Source organism: Perca flavescens, chromosome 24 (assembly GCF_004354835.1).
Source record: "Perca flavescens isolate YP-PL-M2 chromosome 24, PFLA_1.0, whole genome shotgun sequence".
NCBI lineage: Eukaryota > Metazoa > Chordata > Actinopteri > Perciformes > Percidae > Perca > Perca flavescens.
Window position 1 is genome coordinate 5,690,894 of NC_041354.1, and position 25,354 is coordinate 5,716,247.

The following is a 25,354-nucleotide window of genomic DNA, read 5'->3' on the forward strand; positions in this document are numbered from 1 at the left end:
ATAGAAGAAACAATGTGAGAGGACGAGTGCGTATTGTTAAGAAATCTAAAAGACGTGATGGTTTGATTTGAGGAGGAAGGAGAGACTTGGTTCGAATTGAAAGTTAAGCAAAGGTTTAATGAACAACATGATGAAAACAACATGACAAAAACAATCAAACATAAAACATGAAACACTGCCAGCAGTGGACTACAGACATGCTTCCCCTTGTGGGGGTCACAGATCTGCAGTCCTGAAATCACCTCTGTTTCTGAATTATATTCCTGTCTCTCAGGATAAGGACACACCTCTGAATTTCAGGTTTACTCCAGGTCACAGACAAAGGTTGTTTATCATGGTAGTGCCGATTCTATTCAAGTTTACAGAGATATGCATTTCCTTTGTTCTAATCAAGTCTGGCCCAGCAGGGAGTTGCTCCCCAAAAGGCAGAAGCAAAAGTTACCTTTCCTGTGGGGACAAAGAAGTCTTCTCCAGTATGCTAAATGACAGATATGACCTAATTAATTCTTTAGAAGCTAGGTTTGGAGTGAGGCAGTCGAATGCTGATTAGGCTTAATCAGTATTGAAACAATCATTTTCGGCTCAGTTTCAGTGTCACTCAGTCATGCAACAGTTTACATAAAATAAGTTACATTTTTGACCTAAAAGTATATTGCTCTAAAACATCACCACTGTTTTAACTTTTTTAACTTTAACAATGTATGCGAGGTGTCAGGGCTGGCTGTGGCACACAAGATGCTTCTTCCCCCGTTGCCTGGCCTGGCCCAGCCCAAGGACAAGAAGAAGCACATGCATTGATCACATGTTTACTCCTTTGATTTTTGTCCCTTTTAGTATTGTATACTGTAGTACGGTGCATTGTAGGCTGTATACTCTACAATGAACACATTGTATGGCCCTGCGACTGCTCAAACATTTTGACTGGTTCCATTTGTTAACAAAGAACAAGAATTACAGTATCATCGAGACAAAGGACAAGTTTGTGAGATTGTGTACAGTACCGTAAAAATAGGGGTACAAAAATTGCAGAGAGCAAAGCAGAGTAGTAATTTCTGATCAATTTTGAGCTACTATGACAGAATATGTTTTCCTTCATCTAAAGACACTGACGGAAAAATGTGAAATTTGTTTTGAGATTAAAAATGTACTTCTCCCTGAGAACTAAATGTTTTGAAAGCTGTGTTTTCTATTTTTTGGTGTATTACTGACTGCTTAATAGTGTATATAATTTATGTATGATCACTTTGTTTATGATTTGAGAGCAGTATTTGATTTTGAACACAGGTAAAACTGTTTTGAGTCCGAGGTTTTGTGTTTAATGTTTTCAGACAATAGAGCAAGGTTTCAGAAATTGTGTTTTAGCAAGAAAAACTGTAATATTCATAAATCCAAATTTCTAAAATCCAAACCATGCTTTAAGGTACTTTTATTTGACTGTAACTCCTTGTCTGAGTCTGTGAAATGCAGTAAAGGAGAAACATGTATGTCTGCAGTTAATTTAGCCTTCATGAAGATATAAAAGCCATGAATAGGTTTGCCAATGCTTGCAGAAATGTCATGAGATGAGAAGTTGCTGTCATTTACTAATTTACTAATTACTTGTTTGTGATATAGTGTTGTTTGTTAAAAAATACATTACATAATTAAAATGTTGACTCAAAATGTCATAATTTTGACTTACTAGAGGTATTGACTTACTAAGTCTTCACTCTGAAATAAGTCAAAAAATATTAGACTAATAAGAATGTTATCGTTTTGACTATCGAGCTTGCAGTTTTTGTCCTCTGCCTCTTGAGGTCAGTGTTGCGTTGTCTGCAAAAAAGTATCCTCTTTTTACATGGCAGACATATAGTAGCCTACCGGTATTTGCAATGAGACTGCTATGCAGCCTTTAGTATCTGTTACTGACAATAATTAGCCTACGTAGCCTTATTACAGGTACAAGATGGTGTAGCTTTAATAGGTCCAAACATTTGCAAGTTTATAGAAATGTATTCAGCAACTACTGTATTTCATTTTATGAAAAGAAAATATCAACAGATTAATTTAAAATTTAAAAATCAATACCTCAGCTCTAATGCTAATTGCAATAGTGTTTTGTACATATTCCACTAAAGCTGCAATCCAAATGTGTCTTTGGACATGTGGGCCTTTAAGTCTGTGTGTTCATCATGCAGGTATTTTTGAACCTTAAGTCAATATCTGGCTTAAAACGGCAAGGCTTAGGGTCATAATCACAGTTGGTTTAAGTAAGGTAAAAGTTAAAGCTGCATGTGTAGAAGCTTTCATGTTTGAAAAGGCTTTCTGTGCTCCCGACCCTTAGAGCAACTTCCTTAGAAAACCTTTGGCCCTGAGCTGACCCTTCACCCATGACCCTGATCTCTATGTGTTTACACCAACACGCAGTGAAAAGCAGCTTTGTTGTGTAAGGATCTGGCAATAAGTAGCATAAGCCTGGATCCCAGTGGGAATCAGTGGGAATCTGATCTTTGTATACCTTTTTTCATCATCAGTATTCAACTACACTGTGATTACATTGTGAACATTTATTTTCCTGTGCTTTCATAGTAGGTTTTTTTCCCCAAAACACAAATAAACCCTGAATAAACCCTTTGGGAACATGGCTTCAACAAGTGCTTTGGTGCATTTTCTTCTCCCATCAAAGCTATAATGTTAGAGAAGAACCAAGACCAGCTGTTTTTTTCTATCATATCATTAGATCATAAACAATTACAGAGCCAAATACATTCATGTGACAAGCTTTGTACTAGTCCTCATCTTATCAAGTATTTAGTTTCACTTTGACTGTCTCACTGCTTAAACTCTTTCATTAAAACACGAGCTAACACTCACTCAGCTGCCAAATACTGAACTTTGTATTCCTAGTGCTATGGCAACTACTACTGCAGCTACAACTAGTGCTACTACTTTTACCCCCATTATTACCACTATATATACTACTACCATACTGATATTGCCAATATAGTTATTATTATTATTTGTAATGCTTCTACTTATCATACTATTACTCCCACTACCAATTATATTACTACCACTTGTATTATTATTATTATTACTTGTAATAATAAAGTTCTGAAAAGAATCCCCAAAACCCCGCTGAGGTAGAAGAACTTCTAATTTGCACATTTTTCTTTAGTGGTAAAAGGAACAGGCAGCTTATTTTACAAGTAAAACTTAGTGACTTGTGTTTAAACAAATTTGGAAAAAAAAGAAAAATGGCAATAGGCAAGTAATTACAGCCTACCTTCACACGTAACAGAAAGAATTGTGTGTAGGGCAAATAAAACAACAGAATCCTAATAATGCCACATGGTTTTTGAGCAGGTTGTGGCACACCTGTACATAAGCACAAATAAAAGATCTTTGCTCAGGCTTGCAGAGGGACAGAAAACACCCAGATTAATGTTAAAGTAAACCCTGTGGGAATGTATCAGTACACCACATCCCATGAATATAGAGTAGCAAAACAACAAAATTCAGCATTCAGCAATATTCCCTCAGTGTTGATGCCAAGTTATTCTACGTCTTTGCCGGTTAAGTGTCAACAATAATCTCTTTGTTGCTTTGTTTTTGCCCAGGCTGTTTATCTCTGCTATGTGTTACTAAATCCTGATGGAGGTGTTTATGTGTTTGCTCATATCTCAGATTATAGGTGACGGCTAATGCTGAAAACACATGCTACGGCCCAGTTTAACCCTTCAAAAACAGAAAAATAGGCAACAGCCAAATGTCACCAGGATCTCTCTCTCTCTCTCTCACACACACACACACACACACACACACACACACCACCGGCGTCAACAATAACAATAATGAGAACAATAGTGATTAAAGAAGGCAGGGATTACCCTTAATCTGTAGTGTTTGTTTTAGGTGTCATTACATATGCTCATTAAGAAGACAGGATATCCTCCCATCCATAGAGTCTAATTCACACTGACACCTCAATCTACTCGTTGGGAGATCATAAAAGGCAATCCAAGTGTGTGTTTTGTTGCAGGGAGGGAGGGGGGGGTGGGGGGTGGGGATCTGCCCCACACGGACATGACTAATGATCATGAAGATCACAGGGAGAATTACTAACATAATTACCGAGATGATCGGATGAACAGATGTCTGCGAGCTTCCTCCTGTCATCTGACAGGCCCTTCACAAGAATGCAGTCACCCCAAGCGGCTCATATTCAGCACCTTGTCTCTGCTTGTGATCCACACTGAGGAAAAATGTTTTAGTTTTGTTGAAATCGTGTGTGGGAAGAGTTGTGAGCAGAGATGCAGTGTGAGCATGAGCAGCCAGATGATGGCAGCGTTTCTGTAGTTTGTTATTACACTGAAGCCACTGATGCATGCACCTTTAGTCATTCCTTCTCTGTGAGATGGCTGTTTTTCATTCAACAAGAGCATTTTGTAAATATGCAACAAAGTGCTGCCCTTTGCTGCTCTTCTACCTCAGCAGGGTTTGGGGATTCTTTTCACAACTTTATTATTACAAGTAATAATAATAATAATAATAATAATAATAATAATAATACAAGTGGTAGTAATATAATTGGTAGTGGGAGTAGTATGATAAGTAGAAGCATTACAAATAATAATAACTATATTGGCAATATCAGTATGGTAGTAGTATATATAGTGGTAGTAATGGGGGTAAAAGTATAGCACTAGTTGTAGCTGCAGTAGTAGTTGCCATAGCACTAGGAATACAAAGTTCAGTATTTGGCAGCTGAGTGAGTGTTAGCTCGTGTTGTAATGAAAGAGTTTAAGCAGTGAGACAGTCAAAGTAAAACTAAACTTGATAAGATGAGGACTAGTACAAAGCTTGTCACATAAATGTATTTGGCTCTGTAATTGTTTATGATCTAATGATATGGTAGTACAAAAACAACTGGTCTTGGTTCTTCTCTAACATTATAGCTTTAATCGTCCAATGGATCTTACATTGGATCATATAACTACATTCTCATTATTTTCATTATGCAAGCTGGAAAGAGAAAAAGAAAGTGTTGTTACAGACATTAGCAAAGAAGAAAATGCACCAAAGCACTTGTTGAAGCCATGTTCCCAAAGGGTTTATTCAGTCTGTGTTTGGGGGGGAACATTATGAAAGCACAGGAAAATAAATGTTCACAATGTAATCACAGTGTAGTTGAATACTGATGATGAAAAAAGGTATACAAAGATCAGACTCCCACTGATTCCCACTGGGATCCAGGCTTATGCTACTTGTTGCCAGATCCTCACACAACAAAGCTGCTTTTCACTGCGTGTTGGTGTAAACACATAGAGATCAGAGTCATGGGAGAAGGGTCAGCTCAGGGCCAAAGGTTTTCGAAGGAAGTTGCTCTAAGGGTCAGGCGCACAGAAGGGTTGATTACGACCCTAAGCCTTGCAGTTTTAAGCCCGATATAGACGAAAGGTCTAAAAATACCTGCAGCCAGATGATGGCAGCGTTTCTGCAGTTTGTTATTACACTGAAGCCACCGATGCATGCACCTTTAGTCATTCCTTCTCTGTGAGATGGCTGTTTTTCATTCCACAAGAGCATTTTGTAAATATGCAGCAAAGTGCAGCACAAGCATAACATAATATCAAATCACGGAGAGGAAAAAAAAACAAGGTCCCCTCCCTTCAGCGGTTTTTTTTTACACAGCAAAAGCTACACGGTCAACACAAAATGAGCCTAATTATTACCAAATGTAGACACTGCTGGAGCGTTAGATGGGAGAAGAAATGGTGAGGTGTTCAAATAGGAAACAGAGGTTCCAGTTGGAGAGGAATACCCACAGGTTTAAATATAGCCCACAACAGTTCTTATATAACACGTGGGACGTCAGGGTTGTTTACACTGTTATTGCCTGATAAATGAATGGTTACAATCCAGCATTATGTTACACATTTCAAATCCTCGTTTATCCAAATTAGCCTGTCAATCACACTATACAATAATAATATGTTAATGGGGATATCACTCTGCTGCAGCAAAACATATATAAAACGAGTGTTAGTTGTGTGATTTGCTTGCACTTTCATTTTACAGTATAAAGTAAGTAGTGGCGTTGTTCAAAGGGATTCTGAATAATTTCTGTTTCTGCACGAGATAGCTGTTGGAAAAGCCGGGGCGGGGTTTGCCTGGCTTGAATTGTTCCATCAGCCAATAGGCAGCGTCAGAGCCGGGTGATGGACAGGCACGGCCCCTGCAGGACGCACCGCCCCCCTATGACTCTGTGTTTTATTCTGTTTTTAGAGCAGCAGCGTCACATGTTGTTTTTCTCCAGGATCAGATCAGTCCCTTGGTCTGGTCCCACTGCACAGTTGCTTCTACCGTGGTGGACAGCGGACGCAGCTATCGCCGTCTGCGATGGATTAGATACAAAAAAAACGGATATCTTAAGTTATTTAGCTGCGAGTTAAAAAAGAAAAGAAAAAGGAGTTTGATTATCTGGAACTCACAAGTGGTGAGAAATGGCAAGTCCTCCGGCGACGGGTGGACACCTGTTATCTAATGGGACGAACGGTGTGAAGAAGTACGGATACCTGAGGAAGCAGAAACACGGACACAGGCGCTTTTTTGTGCTCCGGGAGCCGACCGAGCGCAGCCCAGCCCAGCTCGAGTATTACGAAAGCGAGAAGAAATGGAGAAACAAGTCCGCCGCGAAACGGGTCATAACTTTGGACTCATGTCTGTGCGTAAACAAACGGGCCGACGCCAAACACAAGCACCTCATCGCCCTCTACACCAAGGACGAGTACTTCGCCGTGGCTGCAGACAACGAGCAGGAGCAGGAGAGCTGGTACATGGTGTTGACAGATCTGATAGCCGAGGGGAAAATGTACGACAGCCCGGCTTCCACCTCCTCTTTAGTGGGCTTTGAGGAAGCCAGCTACGGACTCATGACTCCTGCAACAGCTGCCTATAAAGAGGTATGGCAGGTCAACTTGAAATCCAAAGGCTTGGGTCAGATCAAGAACCTCACTGGAGTGTACAGGCTGTGTTTGTCCAGCCGGACCATCAGCTTTGTCAAACTGAACTCCGAAACAGCTGCTGTCAGTTTACAGCTCATGAACATCAGGAGATGTGGCCACTCAGACAGCTTCTTCTTCATAGAGGTGGGTCGCTCAGCGGTCACTGGGCCTGGGGAGTTCTGGATGCAGGCGGAGGACTCCGTGGTGGCGCAGAACATCCATGAGACCATTCTCGAGGCCATGAAGGCCATGAAGGAGCTGTCTGAGTTCAGGCCGCGGAGCAAAAGCCAGTCCGCCAGCACTAACCCCATCTCTGTGCCCACACGACGCAACCTCAACAACCTGCCCCCCAGTCAGACGGGCCTGGTGAGGAGATCCAGAACAGATAGCATGGCAGCCACGTCCCCAGGGAGAAAGTTCACATCCTGTCGGATAAGAACGGCCAGCGAGGGGGACGGAAGCTTGACCCGGCCCGTGTCCATGTCCATATCTGTGAATGGGAGTCCCACCAGTCCAAACTCTGGGAATCACCTCATCAGGTCTCATACGCTCAGCAGTGGGCGCACCTGCAGGATGCTAGAGTCCTCCTCCAACCTGCATCATAGCCGCTCCATGCCGGTGTCCAACTCCCCACCGGGCACCTCCAGCCCCATCAGCATGTCTCCCAGAATGGGGGCTAATATCTCCACCCCCGACAAAGCTAGGCGTCCTTTCAGCTGCAGCGCCTCCATCTCTGGCTCTCTCAGCGACACAGGCTTCATGCTGTGTGACGATTACAGCTCCAGCCCAGGGGAACTTCGATTCCTCCCCTTGACACGCAGTGACACCCCTGACTCGCTGTCCAGCACGCCTCCATCCCGTGACATCAGTGACCCTTGTGGCTACATGACAATGGAGGGGGGGAATGGCAGCAGGTCTGGGGCTGGCGGTGATGCTCTGGCATACGACAAGGATTACAGGAAGCGGACGCACTCCCTCACCACACCACGTCAACAGAGGGTGGTGACGCCGCTATCCTCGGCTTCCCTGGATGACTACACACTCATGAGGATGGCCCACGGACAGAACTCTCACTCTGCCTCTCCCAAAGTGTGTTACCCTGAGGATTATGGAGACATTGAAATTGGTTCATCCAGGAGCTCCAGTAGTAACCTTGCCGATGACGGCTACATGCCAATGACGCCGGGTGTAGCAGCCCAGTCTGGCAAGGTAGACAACTACGTGCCCATGAGCCCCATGTGTGTCTCAGCACCAAAGCAAATTGTGAACCCTAGGGTGCACCCTCAGGCGCCTGCCAACGGCGGCTACAAGACCAACTCCCCCTGCAGCAGCTCTCTGGAGGACAACGGCTACATGAGAATGTGGTGTGGCTCCAAATCCTCAATGGAGAGCCCAGACAGGCATGGTGAATACATGAACATGTCACCTGGAAACCCACCTCCACTCCAGACCCCCCCTGAATACTACTTGGGCCTGTCGGCTGGTGAACCTGCATCAGTGAGGTCAGCTTACCAGGCTGGCTCTCTCACGCTCCCTGCTAAACTTCAGGCCTCCAAGAATGAGGAAAGCAGCCAGTATGTGTTGATGAGCCCTCAGAGTTTGAGGCAGAGGGCAGGGGAGTCAGACTATTATTCAATGGTGCAGCCCAGTGCAGCTCAGACTTCACCACTGAGCCCCTCTGTACCCTCCCCAGTCAGACACGGGAGGGCAGAGAGCCTGCCATACAGAGGAAGGCTTGGTAGGCCTAACAGGCTATACCTGGACACCCTGAGGACCCTGCCCAGCATGAACGAACACCCCCTGCCCGGAGAACCCCGGAGCCCTGGGGAATACATTAAAATTGACTTCAGCTGCGCCAGGTTCTCCCCACCCTCCATTGTATCCACAGAGAGCCAGTCTTCACTGGGCTCCAGCGGTGGGGGCCTGGGGAGGTCCTCTCTGACCAACTACATGAACCTGGAGCTGGGCTCACACTCACCCAAGGAGGCTGACACTCCCGCTGAGCCCTTGGACACACTCCCAGAGTTATCCGTGTGCTTAGTCGAAGATGGAGTGTACCATCTGGATAGCGAGAAAGGGTCTCAGGGCGATGAGGTGAAAAACGATTACACTGAGATGACATTTGGCATGACCAGCTCGCCTCCACAACTTGTTCCTCAGAAGACTGCAAGGTATGTGTATCTGTTGGGAGGGAGCCATTTTAAGTGTGTTATCATTAGTAAAAATAGTGACTTTTCCTCCTATCCCTTGCTTCTGAAACAGTGTGACTTTCCCCATTGTGGGATTAATAAAGGATTTTGAATCTTGAATCTTTTGATTCAGTAATTATTATATTATTAACAGTGTGTACTGTGTGTTGAAACAGGCATTTAAATTACTCTGAATGAAAACATTTTTCCTCAATGAATAAATGTACAAAGTGTCTGATAATCAGCATTATCATGTATAATGTGGAGAAAAAAAACATAAACCAGTATCCATGGTTGATTTCCTTTTTAATAAAGGTATAGTGATCAAAGGGAGATGGTGGTAACAAGAAAAAGATAAGGATGGGATGTGAATTATGCAAAAGTGTCTGTGACTCGACATGACGTAAATATCCTGAATATTTTAGCAATTTGATTGTATTTTAAACCTTGATGGTCTGCTTTCTTTTACATGTATGAAAATAAAAGCTATTTTGAGACTTAACGTGTCATATTTTATACTTTTGTTCTCCAGCAGCCAGAGCATCCGTGAGAGGAGGCTCTCTCTGGAGGACCAGGGAGTCCCAGAAGGCATTGGGGTCTTCCTGCTCGGGGCCACCTCTTCCTCCGCAGTGGACCCCAACTGCTCCGCCAAGGTGATCCGGGCCAATCCGCAGGGACGTCGGCGCCACAGCTCCGAGACCTTCTCTTCTACCGCCACCGTGACACCGGTCTTCCCTTCCTTCGCCCGCGGTGACATGGTGAAGAGACACAGCTCGGTGGAGAACATCTCATCCCGGAGCAGTGAGGGCTCCGACGAGGAGTACGGCAGCCCTGTGAACAGGCAGAGCTCGTCCGGCTACCCAAATGGGCTGAACTACATTGCCTTGAACCTGCTGGGCAACAGGGACGTGGAGAAATGCGAGGACCTGGCTGGCTTCAAATCCACCAGCAGCTGCAAAGGGGGTATCAATGGATTACACAGCTCACCATATGTCTGTTTGGGATTCAAGGAGGCTGCAACCACTGCCAAAGGTGAGTTGTCAGAGTTGTTGCTGCTTAATAATTTATCTAAACTTTCAACTTAAAGCCCTGCAGGTGTTATTGTTTTAATAAAGGGAGAAAGTATTTTAGGGTTGTGAAAAGGTAGCTTTTTATTTGAAACAAATGGCCAACGCAGTTTGTCTTTACTGTTAGAGAAGAGAGCTGCACAGGCAAATTGAAGAGAAGAAAACCAAGGATGAAACTAGTATTTCCTCCAGATTCAAATTTAAACTGGCTCTGTGGATTTTACATGAAGTACTATGTTGGTGGTTCTGATGCAGCTGGTGCTCCTCCTACTCCAGAGTACTTTCATATCCTGTAACATGAGTAGCGTTTTCCGACAACTTTTACAAATATTAAACAGTGCCAATGTTTGTGAGAGCAGTGGCTTTTGATTTTAGTTATCAGTCACACTTTTACTTTTTTGACTCACTTTATATTAGGTATTCTCAATATTCCCCACGACATGTGAACGCAGCACAAGGCTGCTCTAAAACTTGACCAGGCTGAGAGCTCTGAAGTAAACAAACAGCAGCATGACAGAGCAGGACGCTGCCTCGCTGCTGCCGTCGTGGGCTGCAGATACTAAAAATACACAAGTAGATGTAAGGATTCCACCAACGCTTATTATGAATGAAAGTTGTTTGTGCAAAAAAAACAAACAAAAATGAGAGCCCACAGATTCATTATAATTCATTAGACACAAGTATTGTTCAGGCCTCCTAATGTGACACTGAGCCCCGGGCATTTCCGGCTGTTGTTTTTCAGTTGGGTAGGCTTTAGGATGTGTTGCACATCAATGTGACCTCTATAGACCTCTTATTCCCACCATCCCATAATCAATACAGTGTCCCAGAACATCCCAATGAACGAAATAAAGCTGTGGCGTGGGATAGCAGACACTGTAAACAAAGGGGAACAGCAGAATGTTGACATTAAAGCTGAGTTTGCCCCCCCTGTCCCACGGGGGGTCTGCTAACGCTGACATGTGAGGCCCAGCACAAGTGCATAAGTGTTTGTGTCCTTGTAGGCAGCAAGGGAAAACAACAAAGTAGGCAAGTTGCTATGCATCCATGAGGTAACTGGATGTAACGGTCCACATTCCTGGCTGAGCGGGTTTGAAAAGTTGCTGTGAGAGGGGCCTGTTTTTGTCCCAGCACCAGGCCATTTGAACAGAAGCTGGCTTTTATTTCACCACGTGGCTCTTGTGTAAGAGAGAAGTTGTACTTTGTTTCATTTTGAACACAACACAGAAAAAAATTCTATACACGTTTTATTAGTCAGTGATGTTCTGGTAAATAAAGAGGAATGTACAAACCAAAGTAGCCCACACAGTATGGAAAATCAATCACCTTCATTTATGCATTCTTTAAATGTACAACCGTGTGACAACCTTGACAGTAACATGTACTGTACATGACACACGTAAAATGGCTGTTTTTTCAGTTAAACAGGCGATAAACTATTCATGATAGTCTGCTGCATCCTAAATTTCATTTAATTTACAGCAAAATGACTCACAACATGTGCTCGCATGATTGTTTTTATCGAAGCTGTGTCCGTTGGCACGTTCTCTACTCATGTTTTGATGGAGTACGTATATTTTTATTGTGCTAAGACAGCTTGAATGTAATTTAAGTAGAGCGGGGGAGGGAAAAGAGTCGAGCACATACATGTGGACTGTAGCACGTACACATGCAGAGCAGCCAGGGACGTTTTTTTTTTTTCTTCTCCCAGGGATCTTGTTTTCCAGTGGCGTAGCCTGCATCCGCATACACTTGGAGGACATGTCCAGAGAGAGGCCTGTTTTGTTTTCCAGTGCCTGGCTGTTTGTGGGAGAGCGAATGAATGCGTGCATAATGGGGCAGGATGGCACGTGCACTCCACTGCCCTTCTGCCTCATTAGGCTGTTCACTTAGCAGAAGTAAGAAGCAGAGAGGGGGAGATGGAGCACAGCCTTGTATGCTCAGTAGAAAGAGGAAGGGGGGGAGGGGGGCTCAGACTTTTTAAAGCAATAAATAAACTCATTGCTGAGGCCCCCTTCAACCAAGGTGCATTTTGGGAGCGCAGGATGGCAGACCCGATGGCTTGTTTACTGAACACTCAGTCCCACTGCTGTATGGCGAAGTGGGGTGAAGGAGGTCAAAGTGCGCTACTGGGATTTTTGGTGTTTATCAGGACGTCACGCTGGGCCCCCCTGGACCATGTGCCATTCCGACCCAAAAGTCTGCAGGTTTTCATTCCAGCCAAACACCTCCACTGATTTGTTAACCCTCTTAGACAAATGTAGTTAGGCTGGAATGAGACCTACTGGTGGAAGTGCCACCGCTCTGGACGAAGAGGTTTGTCAGGATAAAGAATCAGCCCCAACAGGAGCTTAGAACTCAGCCCCCCCAGCCACATATAACAGCCCCCTTGGTGAGAAATGTGACTGCACTTTTTTGAGTCATCAAAGCCCTGAAGTCATAAGCTTTTGACAGCTGGATACGTTCTTCTGTTGCTCCACCTAGAGTCATCTTAGATGTCCTTATGCCTGGCATAACAGACAGGTTTGTTTACCTCTTGTTTTGTCTGCGGGCCAGCCCATGTGACTCAGAGGTGGTGTTTACCTCTGCCCTTCCATCTCTTCTCACAGCCCTGGCTAGCCACAGCTCAGCCAGGTGGATGTTCTGTACCAGACCCGGATTAGCCAAGTCAGCCGTCTCTGTTCCCGTCTGACTAATACCTTTTATCTAACGGACCTGCTGCCACTGTGGGGATTCAAGAAGCTTGATTTGCTTAGTGAGATGATTCTCACTACAGTTAGGTGTATCTAACAGTATTGATTTGATGTATTGGTGCGTGTGCGTGTGCGTGCGTGTGCGTGCGTGTGCGCGTGTGTGTGGTTGAGGGGGAAAGAGGGAGGAATGGGGGGTAAACACTTGCCACTCTGCCCTGTCTTCACACACATGTGAACAGTCTTAATTTTACTGATTTTCCTTCCAATAACCCCACTAGCACGTTAACATACCATTATGTCTCTTTCTCATGCACACACGCACACACACACACACACACACACACACACACACACACACACACACACACACACACACACACACACACACATCCCTACCTACTCACTCTCTCTCCTTTTAATAACAGCCCACCATCTGCCGCACCCATGGGCTGCAGAGAGCATGACCATCAGCATTGTGTGTGTGTAATTCAGCAGCCAGATTAGAAGCATTTGTGTCCATCTACTGAAATCCCGCTTCCTCCTAACGTCATTGAGTCAGTAGTATTGCGAGTGATGTCTTCGCAGGGATGATGTGGTGGTGGGTAAATCCAAATGCACCCAGAGCACGTATATCCATGTTAATTACATTTCCTGTGATGTGTGCGTGAGCTGTGATATCCGAGGGTGCAACGAGCGAAAGGGGTCTAGCTGCACAGCCACGCATCCCTAACTCGCTCTGAGCATGCTTGGTAGATGCGGCTGTCATTACAAGGTGATTTTGATGACATAAACTTGGGCTACATTTTTTTTTTGTATTTTCTGACATTTTATAGACCAAATCATTTTTTTTTTCACTTTGCTCTCTGCTGCACACACACACACACACACACACACACTTAGACTTAGACTTAGACTTAGACATTTGCATAAGGTCCGCATTGATACTACTTTTTCCACTGCTGGAATTCTGTCCAACATCATTACTTTGTGGCGCCCATGTGGCTCTATTTGATTTTCTACATGTCACATTTTGTTCTGGCATTGTTCTTTAAGGTGACACCTGATTATAGCCATCAGCCTGATTGTTCAATCCATTGTTGCTGCATCCCTGCACATTGGATCAGACACACACATACACACAAGCTGTTGAATAGTTTATTTACATCTGCATCAGGCCTGTATTGAAGCTGAGATGTGGCAGACATTACAAAGCAGTGCAAATAACCAAGGCAGGAAACCCTAGAAATGCCATGTTACTTGATATACTGTATAGAGAATAAACATGCACACGTAACACCGCAGGCTCTTGTGTCAGAGTGTCCAGTGTGTGTGTGTGTGTGTGTGTGTGTGTGTGTGTGTGTGTGTGTGTGTGTGTGTGTGTTTGTGTGTGTTTGTGTGTGTGCGCTTGTTTTACTATATTCGTGGGGTCCAAAAACTGGGGAATACAGTATACTTGTGGGGTCTGCGCAGCCTTGTGGGGCCCAAAATGCTGGACCCCACAAGGTTAAAGGGCTGTTTGAGGGTTAAGACTTGGTTTTAGAATTAGGGTTAGAATTAGGTTATGATTAGGCTAAGGGTTAAGGTTAGGCATTCAGTTGTGATGGTTAAGGTAAGGGGCTGGGGAATCCATTATGTCAATGACAGTCTCCACAAATAGAGTGTGTGTGTGTGTGTGTGTGTGTGTGTGTGTGTGTGTGTGTGTGTGTGTGTGTGTGTGTGTGTGTGTGTGTGTGTGTGTGTGTGTGTGTGTGTGTGTGTGTGTGTGTGTGTGTGTGTGTGTGTGTGTGTGTGTGTGTGTGTGTGGCACGGGGAGGAGGGGCGCTAAAGTAGGCCGGGATGTTCCAGACAGAAGCGCTAGCTGCTAGATAACTGCGTGGCCAGCGTTCCCCACATTTAGCCAGCCACGGCTCCAGATGAGATTACAGCCTCTGCAGGCGAGATTAGATGGCCTGGGCTAGATCAGTGAGAGCCTGCAGCCACTCCACGGACAGCAGCTGGCTAATACGTAATGCAAGGTGTGGGCATATGTTCGCTTGAGCCTGTCCAGATTTTGGTTCATCATAATAAAGCACAAATCAAGCTAAAATAAATAGAAATATATGTTGGCTATAAAATCTGGGTAGCACTGAAGACAAATGTTCCTTCACATCAGCCAATATCTACTCAATGTTTATGAGTGAACTCTGTATGTTTAAATAGTGAATTATATAAAATACAGGGACTTATTTTAGGATTTAGTGACTTAACATCCATAGTGTCCTCAACTAACCTCCACCCTTCTCTGTTTATGATTTTATCGTATAAAAATAGAATTAAGATAGTGTTTTTTCAAGACTGTTTCTTCACATGTGGACTGGATGAAAGCTCCAAAAATGGCAACTTTTCAAGAACTAAGAACAGTCTGACGGCTGTGCATTTTTTAGGTTATCTGACAGCTTATTTAAGGGTTTCATCAGCTTTACACTGAGAGAGGTTTCCCAGCCCAAAGACAACCATGTAATCTTTGTGTGGTTTCATGACACATGGCTGCAGCGAGGATATTGTCCTCCTGAAAGCCAGTGCCCTCGTGTCTCTAGGGCTTGCCTTCTTCGTCCCCACTCCCCGTTCCCACACACACATTTAGTTGTGCAGCCCTCCCTTCACAGCTGGACTCCATCTCTTCCTGGAAGCTTCCAGTTTTCCCAGTGTCCCTCCCTCCCTTTGACCACCACTCTGCCTTAAGTACATCCTTCCTTCTTTCAGCTTGCAGTGCCCCCAACCCCTCCTCCACACACAGGCTGTTACCAGTGGCCACACCATCCTTAATCTATAATTACCAATGCAATATAAATGCAACCTCAGTTTTTCTCTCTGTGTAATATCAGAGATGCATCAGCTACTGTATTGCTCGCTGCCACTACTGCTAGCTGGTTCTCCTCTGCTCAGCGTGTGTCCATAGCAACACGGGAGTGCAAGAGGAGAACCCCACCCCCCATTTTTCTACATCCCAGATTATGTAATAACGACCATTCTCCACTTCCAGCTTCCCCCTGCTGTCCTTTTTAAGCGCTTCCTGGGCTAAACAGCTGGTGTGTTAAGAAATGACACATACCATCTAACCACCACGCGATAGGATTGGGAGGGGTTGGGGTGGAGGGGTGACCAGTCCAGGTGGAGCAGAGTGAGCTAAACACATCATGGCTGAAATGAACCAAAATGCATAATGCATAAATACCGTCCTTCAACACAAATAATACACATAAAACAATCACATTAACACATCCCAAATCCCTTCTATTTAACTTGTGTGTGCAGCACTCACTGTTCCTGTTATTCAAGCTGCTTTTCCCAGTGGCACCTTGTTATTGTGGCACAGAAAACAGCCTAATCTGAGTCTGAATGAGTTCACACTGTACAGTATAAGACTGCATTGTTGGTACTGGTGTTGTTTGTGGGAAAATAATCTGACTACAAATTGGGGTTTTGTTTTGATTCTAGCAACTTTTATGCAATATTCAATTGGAAGTTTGGAATTTACATTTTTTACCTGCAGTCCCACAAAACAAGCTGGTTATTTGCTATAGTTTGAATAGTGATTTATACTTAAAGAACTATGTGTATGTGTATATATGTGTATTTTTTTTATTGGCTTTGGCAATATTTAATGAGGAAGGAAATGCATATGGTAATGCAAATTATTTGATTGACCTAAAAGATTCACACAGTGACTTCTGGTGAGAAGTGCTGAATGTAATTAGAACTTGATTGATTGTATACAAAAAGAGTTTACAGTGTAGCTTTAAGTCTCCATATATTTCATCACTGTTGGCCTTTAGCTGGTCCATAGGTATTTATTCACTCCCACTCCCCTAATGGTAATGCACCACATTTGTATTTTACATGTTACAAATTTGAGTAAAATTTGCTTGCAAATGGCTACAAATGTTCATCCTATAGTAGTTAATAGTATGTGATTGTTAGAGAACATAGCCAAAGAGTGTTGATATGATAAGATATTTCTACTACTAACTCCTTTTTCTCTCTTGTCATCTCTTACAGACTGAAGGACTCTTCAATCCTCTGACTTGGCGTCTTCACTGACCTCGAAAACCAATCTACTTTGCCCTTTCACTGGGCTCTGTGGCCCTAAACGACTATCTGGACCCTTAGCAACACTCACACACACACTTTGGAAACAAGCAGGCCACCATCTATGCATGTCATGAATTCACTGAAGGCAGGCTGGGTGGGTGGATGTGTTGTTGTGTATTGGTGTGTCTCATGTTCCCTGCGCTTTCACAGGCTATTTGTCCTGTGACCTACATTTTGGCGCAAGCACAGAAGCAAAGATAGTCAGTCAGATAATAACAAAACTCTAATGGTACCCAGATACTATTTATTAATTTGAGGGTAGTTTTATGACTGCCCGAATTAGTGTGAGGGTGTTTCTGAGACAAAGTACAACCATGACGGTGAACAATGAAATTTACTATAGAAATGGCCCAGGGAGCGATGATACCAGTGTACACGGAGTATATAACTATATTTAGATTAGATATGTTATTTATTTTTGAAAGATGAATGTCTGATAAGACCTACCCAATGCCTTAATGTCTATACCGTGCTAATGTTTTCTATGAAATAAGAGATAAATATTCTATTACGGTATGTCTGTTTGGACCTACATCTCTATATTGTTATTCTGTTGTGGAGAGTAAAAAGACTAGCTTACCAGGAAAAATATTATTTCAAAAATGTACATTACAGTGGAGCTGCTTACGATCTGATTTATCGTATTGATATTAAAGTATTTTCTTAATAATTTCTTATTTATTCTAACCTAGTTTATTTTTTGTCCAATTAAAGCTCTGGACTTAAAGAAATATATTTCTAAATGTCTTTAAAAGTTATGCATGTCTTTATAACTCAACTCAAACCCCACAACACCAGGCATCAGAATGCACTGTACCTCCCACAGTTAGTCACTTGAGCCTAAAAACCTCACACACTCCTACCTTCAAACCTACGGCCTGCTGTTGAGCTTGATGCAGGCCGCCCTGCTGTGAAATCATTTAACTGTACAACTGTATAGTTGAGGGGATGATGGAGGGGTGGAGTCAATGAAAAATGTCAAGGTTAGGACACAGTCGAGACAGTTTATGGTCAACTAGTGAGGGCTGAAGTGATGGGGGGGAAAGGGGCCGCCATTGTCAGCAGGGCTGGACAATCATCGAGGGGTGGGGGGCTCTGCAACACAGAAAAAGTCAAAGAAAAACGGCCACCAGCCACATCTGGCACCATCATGGAGGTTCACTGGAGAACCAGCTGTCTGGAAAATGTATCTGTATGGCAGACAGCACAAAAAAGTTTGAGCTTGCTGAAGAGAATTATGTAATGTTACAGAAGACAATTATGTAATGTAACAAGATAAAGCAAGACTATGTAACTATATCACTAAGTGACAACCATGTAACAATAACAGGATAATGCTAAAACATAGTGTAATAGTTGTAGAAAAGTCATCAAGTCACTGAACTGGCTTAGTAAAGTACTGTACAGAAGACCATATCTAATGTTTGCTGACATTTGCCACCGTCTGCTACTGTCTGACATTAGCTACCATTAGCTACTTGCTGACATTAGCTACCGTCTGCTACTGGCTGACATTAGCTAACATTAACCACCATTAGCTACTGGTCATACCAGAAGGTAGCGACAAAACTCTTGTTCAAAATTAGCTTATTATCTTTTGCTTAACAGCAGCCACTGTGGCCAAATGCTAACATGTAGTTTAACACAAGTATACAAATCGACTAGGTAAATGTCAGTAACACAGCAGTATCTATCTAAAGTTTGATAATGTTAGCTAACATTAGCTACTGGTCATACCAAGGCTGTAGCAAGGGCGTTTTGTAATGGGTTATTTCTTTCAAAAGTTACATATTCTTGTTTTAATCTGAAGAAACTGAAGCTGGTCTTTGCTGCGTCGTTCACTGTGCCAACTCCAACTGGCTCACAACCCCTTTAGTGTACAGTAGATTGTAAAACTTTCAACCATGTCTGAATGTATCGCTGAGCTGGTGGAAACACCACAGAAACATAATGTGGAAATGGTTTTGACAGAGTTAAATAATATTGGAGCTGTACCACGCCAAGTTGTGGTTTCTATTTATCTACAGAGTCTTGAATGTGTATATTGTGTACATAGAAATAATTTAACTAAAAACAATCTATTGAAAATACATATAGATTTTACCTACATTGCAATGATATTCCTGTGTAAAGACTTTGGCTACCGATTTTTAAAAAGGGGATGGGGTTTTTGCTTTGGGTTACTGTCTGCTTTTCTCCCTCGCAGTCCCTGTGACTATATGAAAAAAAAATACTCTATTTAATTATTGAGATCTTTTTGCCTTGTTGACACACACCTAATTGCATATGCAATAGTGATATGAATACAATCTAGTTTACAACCATGGAACCAAATGTGACATTGCATTGATTGATTTATTTTCTTTTGTGGCAAGCAGAAGCTGTTTTGCTCCTTGTACATTTCTTTCTGCCAAGTGTTTTGTTTTTGTCGCTGGGAACTTGGTTCTTGACATGTCTCAAACAGATTGATCTTGGATTGACTCGGTCTGAATGTGTCATTGTCTTCCATTGTACATAGTTCAATATACTGTTTATTGTGATGCTCACAAGAGATGATTATAATGATTTATAAATTCTGGTAGTCAAGTATTGATTTTGTCTGTATTGATTATGGCTAGCAACCTACAGAAATAAATGATTTATTTAAAGAGGTACAACTTTGTCTTCATTTTTTATTTCCTAAATGACAAATAGTATGGCTGTGGTTTTATATGAAGACCAAAGATATTATTATTATTATTATTTTTATACATTTATACAAATATAATTATTTATAGAAATGACTTTTTCTAGCAGTTCAGTCAAGATAAATATAAAAAATTTTTTTTTAAGTATGTATAATTTGGACAGGACTGTTATACAGCATTATCTATCTAAAGTTTGCTAACATTAGCTATCGTAAGCTATTGGGCATACCAGACCAAGTAAGGCTGTAGCAGCAAAACCACTGAGTGTGTAAAATTGAGACAAGTTTTATTTATTGCTTATGAATTCAACTTTTAATTTGTAAGAATAATGTGTTATTTTCTTTTGAATGTTACATAGTGTCACTATAATTAGGTTTTCTCCTGATGACAGATTTAAAGTAATTTGATATTGCTTAACTACGATGTTACAAACAAATTTGTCAGTGCAAAGGTATAGGCAAATTGATGGGAAATTAGTTCATTGTCCTCAAACCACTGATTATGAACGTCACAAGACTCCTAATTGAGTCCTGTGTTTTTTCTTCTCCCATACCCACTGGAATATCACGCATTTGGCACAAGGTCTAATAGCTTCCTGACTGTGTGCCGAGAGAAGGATATCCTATTGTCCCTTCGTCCTGTGGAGAGTGAGGAGCTGAACTCTCCGGGCGACACTCTTTCCGTAAGTGTTTTTATTATAGACGGAAGCTGAGGCAGGAAGCTCATACTGAGCCAATGACTTCCAGCCAAGCCATGCGTCTCCAGAAAGGACTGCATAGTCAGAGTCTGGAGGTAGCAGTTTCAAAGCATTAAGTAAACAACACATTTCACCTGTTTTTATCTCCCACTCACTCTCATGCAGCTGTCAAACAGGAACCTTGTGGTTTCTTTTTTTTTTACCATGCAGTTATCTTATTACACATGTTCATTGTAAGATATAGGAACATTTTCCATTGACAAGGTTACATTTCTTATCTTTGGTTACTTATTTATGGTTAAAACGAGACATAATAACTAACTAACAAAAATAACTTTTTTTCCATTTGGTATCTAGTCATGCAAACAATTTGGGTTTTATTTTCCAAGGTTTTGAGACTTTCGCTGTCAGTGGTGAATGGAATTGTGTTTGTAGTATGTAACCCTCATCCTACCAACATATTTAACATACAAGGACTAAAACTAAACTAAACTAAAAAACTGATTATTAATATTTCAGGGAAGTTACAGTTAATTTGCATGTTGTGTAAAACAAAAATACAGAGCACATGAGGAAATCTATGTCTGCTGCATCTGTGTCTGTCCCACACACACAGGTTCCAGAGTTGTGACCATAGTGACCATAGACTGTATATAAAGATGGACGACGCATCGCTACTTCCTCTCATTGTACAAAAGTGAATCCAAAATATCCCGGATTCAGCCGCTGCCAACTTGTAATTTTGGAGCCAGAGTCTGTGCGGTAGTGATCGTTTTATATATTTCAGGTGAACTGACTCATTAAAACAGGTTTGACTCTGTATGATAAAAAGCATGACTCTGAGACTAGGCCGGTGAAATAAAAAGTTCAAGTTTACTCAAGGTCGAAAACAGGCAAAAGTCAGAACCAGGCGGGCAGAAGAGACGAGACAAACTTATGTGATAGGGGATGGATTGAGGGCAGGAGTCCAAAAGGCAGGCAGGGGGTCATAACAGGCAAAGCTGAGGCAGGCAGAAAAAAATGACTGAAACACTAAGCCGAAGCACGATAGAAGATCTGGCAGAGGAGTTAATACATGGCAGGGGAAGAAAGAATTGTCTGACAACACCATTCAGGCTACTACTGTCATTCTACATATATCAATTTAATTAGTCACCCTGAGTCTCACCCAGTGTGTCCCCTTGAAACACAGAAACCCTCTGATAATGAAAAATAACCCAGCAGCTGCTTTAGTATTCTTTATGGGCAACCAACACTCCAGTACAGCCCCATATGAACAAACACACACACGCTCACACACACACACACACACACACACACACACACACACACAAGCAGCCACTGAGGGCACACTTCGAGCTGGTGTGTATTAATTAGCAGTATGACACTGTCAGTGGGGCTTTGCTCTGCTGCCAGACAGAAACCAGCCTTACATAAGAACCCACCACCAAGCCACCAGGAGGGACACAGTGTTCCTCACCCCTCTCTGCGCTGATTGTTTGTCTTAAAAACGTTTTTTTTTTTCTTCCGTTTTTCTGTAACAAAATCTGTATGGGCACATTTCTGCTCCGAAGGCAAACCACAGGCGGAAGACACGAAACCAGAAGTCTTTGTTGCATGTTGCTTTTATTTTTGCTGGTTGTTTTCCTCAACATAAAGGACAGCTTGCTAAATAAAATGTGTCGGGGTTAAAGGTTCCTAATATACAGTTTACAGGATGCTCATTTGAAGTGTGTGTGTGTGTGTGTGTGTGTGTGTGTGTGTGTGTGTGTGTGTGTGTGTGTGTGTGTGTGTGTGTGTGTGTCTATCAGATCTATTCCTGGATACACTCAATTATTCCCAAATTTAGAATCACATTCACAACCACATGCTTGTACACTCATGCAGAGAAGCAAGAAAGAATTCATCATGGCTGCGATACTTGTGCCATGCAATCTACATCATCATCATATGATTTGGAGGCTTGATTGACTCGAGCTCTTGACCTTTTTTATGCCCAGAAGTCTTTGAAGATCACAACATTTTCAATTTCCTGTGAAATTAAGTGGCATGCGTTCCTTTTCAAAAGGGAACATACAAAGAGTTACAAACATGTCAACTAAATAGCAGAAAGTGGATTTGTTCATTTGTTTACACACAGGCAGATGTAATTATACTGCAAGCACTTGACATCCATCATTTTTTATACCTATTTTATTTGATAAGCCATTTTAATTATTTCCGCTATAAAGCAAATCAGTTTTTCTAGGAAATGTTATTCCCTGAGTCATGTGAATAACAATCACTGACTTGATGCACCCACTGTTCAGTAGGTTAGAACAGTGTGTGTGGTATGCATTGTAGATTAGGGTCTTAAAGAGGGAATAGCTGCTCCTTTGGCAACCTCGTCCACCATGTGCTCCACTGGGCCTCCCTGCCAGCTTGCTGCCGTGCTGTGCTGCGGCTCTTGAGGGGATTGAGAGTTGCTGGCCCCATTATTTCTCCCTCTATCAGCCTAAGGAGGGTTTCAGCCAGCCTCATTGAACTTCGCCGTGCAGCAGCAGGGCGGAGCTGTGACCCACTTACAGTAGCCAGCTCTAGATCTCCACAGAAGAGAGACAGAGGCACACAGCACTGGTGATCCCACATGAAAACATAACATACTGACATATATTTTAGAAATACCATACTAAATCAAATCCTAATGACAATACATTGCTTTTCTCATGCAAACAAATAAGTTTTAACTTACATCAAGGGATGACTTCACTGGTTGAGAAAGTGCTGCCATGTTTGTTTCTTTTAAAACATAAAACATGCCATACGTAACTGTAGGTTTGCAAATGTTATCGTATTGTGCCTGTAGATGATGAAGTTAGCTCATCACCTTGGGAACCAATGAGCTGAGTGCACATTCAATTACACAGTCTATATGTCATCACTGCTGACTGTACAAAAAAGATGTGTTCATCCAATAGAAACAGTGGATGCTATATTATGTATGCGTGAGCATGTGAGACCTTGGAATTTTGTAAAGATACAATAAATGTGAGCTGTGTGTTGCTTACGTGTTCTTACAAATTAACCACTTGAATGCCAACCATATTATGTACACAACTTCCCAAGTCGTCAGACTGATAGCCAATGGGGTCCAAGATTGTTATCATTCTCCCAATTTGCTAATTAGCACCAAACACAAAGTACAGCTGAGGCTGGTGGGAATGTCATTAGTTTTGCAAGTATTTATTCATAAAACAAAGCATGAATTTAAGTTCCAAATTTCACAAAAGCATCCTGCTACAGAGCTCCAGCCTTGGACCCCCTACAGTGCTGTGACTCATCTCCAACCCATGATAGAAAATCCCTGCTAAGGGTCTCTCGATGACGTAGTGAAGTAGCGTGTGATCATAGGAGGTGTAGTCTTTATTGCCAATGCAAATCTTTTTGACCGACATTGCCATCTCTAGAGCAATGCTGCTAGCATGGCTAAAATGAGTTGGTCCCGCTGCAGCCTTTTCAATGACATGGATTAGAAAGGTCCCAGTTTGAAAAATACAGTAAAAACATAAATAAGAACCTTGTACCGAGCCTTAAAGGGTTCTTAGGGTTATTGATGACTTTGCATCATTCAGGTCTGCTTTTCTGATTTGTTTCTAACTTGTCAAAAAGCAGGAAGAGAACTGTAGGAAGTGAGAGGTCCAGCGGTCAGCGGCTATCTTGATCAGTTAACAGGCTGCACTCTCTTTACCTCTTGCTCCTGGAGCGACAGCAGCACTCTAAGTTACATGAACGCCATCAGGCCAATCAGCCTTGATGCATTCTCTCTGAACCTTTTTGGCTTTTATCAGCCATCACTTCTACATGCTTGCCCAGACAGAAAGCTGCCCCGAGGCAAAAATCTGGATGCTTGGCTTAGTATCTGAAGACTGGGCATATTTCATTATGACCTGTCATTTTTGAATTCTATCTGCAATGCCAGTGAAGATTTCTGGGTTGAGTTGTCTGCTTTAGAGCCTTACGGACCATGTGTGGGAACACTGCTATTGTCTTTGGCTTGTGTCTGCTCAGTTTGACTCAAGCCAAGGTGGTTTAAGTTGGTACAGAGTGCATTTAATGATCACTGATGCTTTATTAGCATTATTTGGTACTCATTTTTCAGGATTCTTACTAACTCTTACTTACTTTTTGTATTATGCAAGAAAAGATTTCAATGAATTGGTTAGGAGAATAAAGTACATGCATGTGCGTTTGCATGACTGTGTCAATGGAAAGTCCCTGCAGCTCGGTCCATGGCATTCAGACTCCACGTGTTTGGACAGCATGTGGAGCCCAGGTCCCGCCCACTGCTCACAAACACTCCTGCTGCTGTTTACCACGCTGGCAGTGGAGTGGAATAGACTCCAGCCTGCCGTTCCACATGCCATCTTATCAGCCGATACTGTCTCGCAGCACGTAAACATGTTTTGCAAAAGACATTCTCTGGGAAAACACTGTTATAAAAGAGCCAAACCTAAGTCGACTCATGTTTGTTTCTCGGATGAGCTGGTATGGTATCAAGTGGGCTGTAAGCAGGCAGCATTATATCTCAGTTTAATGTTTTGGAGTCAGATATAACAGATCAGTGTCTGCAGAATGGTTTTCTCCCATGCTTCCCTGCTTCTGTTAATAGCAATACATAGCCTGTACATGATTTTGTCACACTGAAAAATTATTTCAGGCTTTAATTTTAGTTTCTCATCTCATTGGTTGTGTTAAAACTCAGGCAGGGGCGTATTTAATCATTTTGGGGCTTAAGGCAAACACAGAAATGGAAATTTATCTAAAAAAAAAGACCTACTTGTAACTTCTGCTCTTCACCAGTCTTCACACAGCATACATCTTTGCATCTGTAAAGTCTTGCTAGATTGCGCCAGGTTGTTTGTGAT

The 25,354-nt window shown here is 42.5% G+C and overlaps 1 protein-coding gene across 2 annotated transcripts; it reads left to right on the forward strand.

Annotated features, from left to right (window-relative positions):
- Positions 1-6,296: 6,296 nt before the first annotated feature.
- Positions 6,297-19,720, forward strand: LOC114550774 (insulin receptor substrate 2). 2 transcript variants are annotated; one of them, XM_028571627.1, is made up of 3 exons: positions 6,297-9,157; positions 9,708-10,207; positions 16,974-19,720. In XM_028571627.1, exons 1-3 carry the CDS (start codon positions 6,486-6,488, stop codon positions 16,976-16,978), a joined length of 3,177 nt encoding a protein of 1,058 aa, XP_028427428.1. In that variant the 5' UTR covers positions 6,297-6,485; the 3' UTR covers positions 16,979-19,720. The 2 variants fall into 2 exon arrangements, with proteins under 2 accessions (XP_028427428.1, XP_028427429.1); XM_028571628.1 differs by having other exon boundaries at positions 9,711-10,207.
- Positions 19,721-25,354: the final 5,634 nt, after the last annotated feature.